This window comes from Grammomys surdaster, unplaced genomic scaffold, assembly GCF_004785775.1.
Source record: "Grammomys surdaster isolate TR1022 unplaced genomic scaffold, NIH_TR_1.0 166, whole genome shotgun sequence".
Classification (NCBI taxonomy): Eukaryota; Metazoa; Chordata; class Mammalia; order Rodentia; family Muridae; genus Grammomys; species Grammomys surdaster.
The window spans coordinates 2,954,782-2,957,094 of NW_021604614.1; the positions used below are offsets into that span (position 1 = coordinate 2,954,782).

Below are 2,313 nucleotides of genomic sequence, written 5' to 3' on the forward strand. Positions count from 1 at the left end.
TCTAGTGCATACACACACACACACACACGAAAGTGTGTGAGCACAGTGACGTGATTTCAATTGACCACTTGAACCTACAATGGAAGGAGAAAATCCAACTTCTCACAAGTTGTTCTGTGACCTCCATGTGTACCATAAGCACAAGTACACCTTTCTCACACACACACACATGCACACACACATGCACATACTATATTACATACCACATATCATATCACATACACTCACACACATGCACATGGGCACACACACACACATCCCATACACACACACACTATACTGCATCATATACCCCATACACATACGACACATACCATATCACATATACACACATCTCATATATACACACCACATACCATGTCACACACATGTACACACATACGCATACCACATACCACGTCACACACATGCACACACATACACACACCACATGCCACGTCACACACTTGCACACACATTCACACACCACATACTACGTCACACACATGTACACACATACACACACCACATACCACGTCACACACATGCACACACACAAGCACATGCATGTGCATACATGCACACACACATGCACACACGCACACTCAGGAGTGCCTGTGCTCCACAGGGACTCACGGTAACAAAGGCAGAAATGGTCCTGCACCGCTCTCCTGAGCAGCTGGGCTTCTCCAGAGCAGGCTGCCCCATTTTCCAGACATAGTGGCTTCTCTTCAGGCAGGCCTTCCCCCTGGCCTGCAAACACAGAACAAGCATGTGTCAGATCAAGCATTCTTTCTGCCCTGTCCCCTCATCTGTATCTCTCATACTGAGAGGAAAAGGAGGGAAAAGGGGACAATCATAAACCAATGCTTTATGTAAAGGAATAAAGAGGGCATTTTTGTTTGTCTGTTTATCTAAGGGTGGAAGCCAGGGCTACGCACATGCTAGGTAACCACGCTACTGACTCAGCTGTATCCCTCAGCCACAAGATCAGAGGTTTGTTTGTTGTTTGAAGATTTATTTTCATGTGCGTGCATGTGTGTGTGTGTGTGCATGCGTGTGTGTGTGTGATGTGAGTGAGCTGTATATGTATATGCCACACATACCGTGTATGTGTGTGTGGGGAGTGCCCTTGGAGACTGGAGAGGACATCAGATTCCTTGGTACTGGAGTTACCAGAGTTCTTAGCTACCTGATGTGGGTGCTAGCAGCCAAACTCCGGTCCTCTGTAGACACAGCAAGCCCTTAACCACTGGCTATCCCTCCAGCCCTGAGAGAATAGCAGGATTATATGATGAACAGGGTCAAGTGTGGTGATCAACCCTGAAATAGTGCTACAGCTACCAATATACCAGGGTGAGCATTCACACTTGTGACCCCAGTGCTTGTTAGGCAGGAGGATCTCTGTGAGTTTGAGACCAGCCTGGTCTACAGAGTGAGTTCTAGGACAGCCAGGGCTACACAGAGAAACCCTGTCCCCCCAAACAAACAAACAAACAAATAAACAACAAACAAACCCCCAAGCCAAACAGAAACCTTTAAGAAAAAAGTGCCATGAGTGTCAGGAATATTGAAGCCTTGGTCCCTGTGGTGGCACTGATCTGTGACACTGGATAAAGCTGTGAATGGGGTCTTCTTGGAGGAAGTAGGTCACTGGATGGCCTCTGAAGGTGACACTGGCTTCCATTCCGTTCCTGAGTCTCCACTTGCTTCCAGTCTGAGGCAAGCAGAGTGTCCTTCCCTCCCATGTGCTCCTGCCTCCCTGCCAGCTGTGAGCAGTGCACAGGCCCAGTGAAACCATGAGCCACACTTTTTAAGATTTACTATTTTTAACTGTGAGTAGGCATGAGTTTGTGTGTACGTGCGGTGTGTGCACATGGGAGTCTATGAAGTGAGTGCCCACAGAGGCCAGAGGTGTTGGATCTCTCTGGAGCTAGACCCGAGTCTCCCCACATTCCCAAGCCCTGTCGTCTCCCAGAACCCAAAACAAACTCCTCCTCCCTTAAGCTGTTAACATTAGGTACCGATAACAAAACTACTACAGCAATAGTTCAACACAGAAACCAGATCTCAGCCGGGCGGTGGTGGCGCACGTCGTTAATCCCAGCACTTGGGAGGCAGAGGCAAGCGGATTTCAGAGTTTGAGGCCAGCCTGGTCTACAAAGTGAGTTCCAGGACAGCCAGGGCTATACAGAGAAACCCTGTCTCAATAAAAAAAAAGAAAGAAAGAAAGAAAGAAAGAAAGAAAGGAAGGAAGGAAGGAAGGAAGGAAGGAAGAAAGAAAGAAAGAAAGAAAGAAAGAAAGAAAGAAAGAAAGAAAGAAAGAAAGAAAGA

General features: G+C 47.4%; 1 protein-coding gene across 1 annotated transcript in view; it reads right to left on the reverse strand.

Annotated features, from left to right (window-relative positions):
* Gtf2ird2b (GTF2I repeat domain containing 2B) overlaps positions 1–2,313 on the reverse strand; it is a 33,526-nt gene that overhangs the window by 21,716 nt on the left and 9,497 nt on the right. The window contains exon 5 of the mRNA XM_028766214.1: positions 616–732. Coding sequence (XP_028622047.1) covers positions 616–732 — 117 coding nt within the window. The remainder of the gene's footprint in view (positions 1–615; positions 733–2,313) is intronic.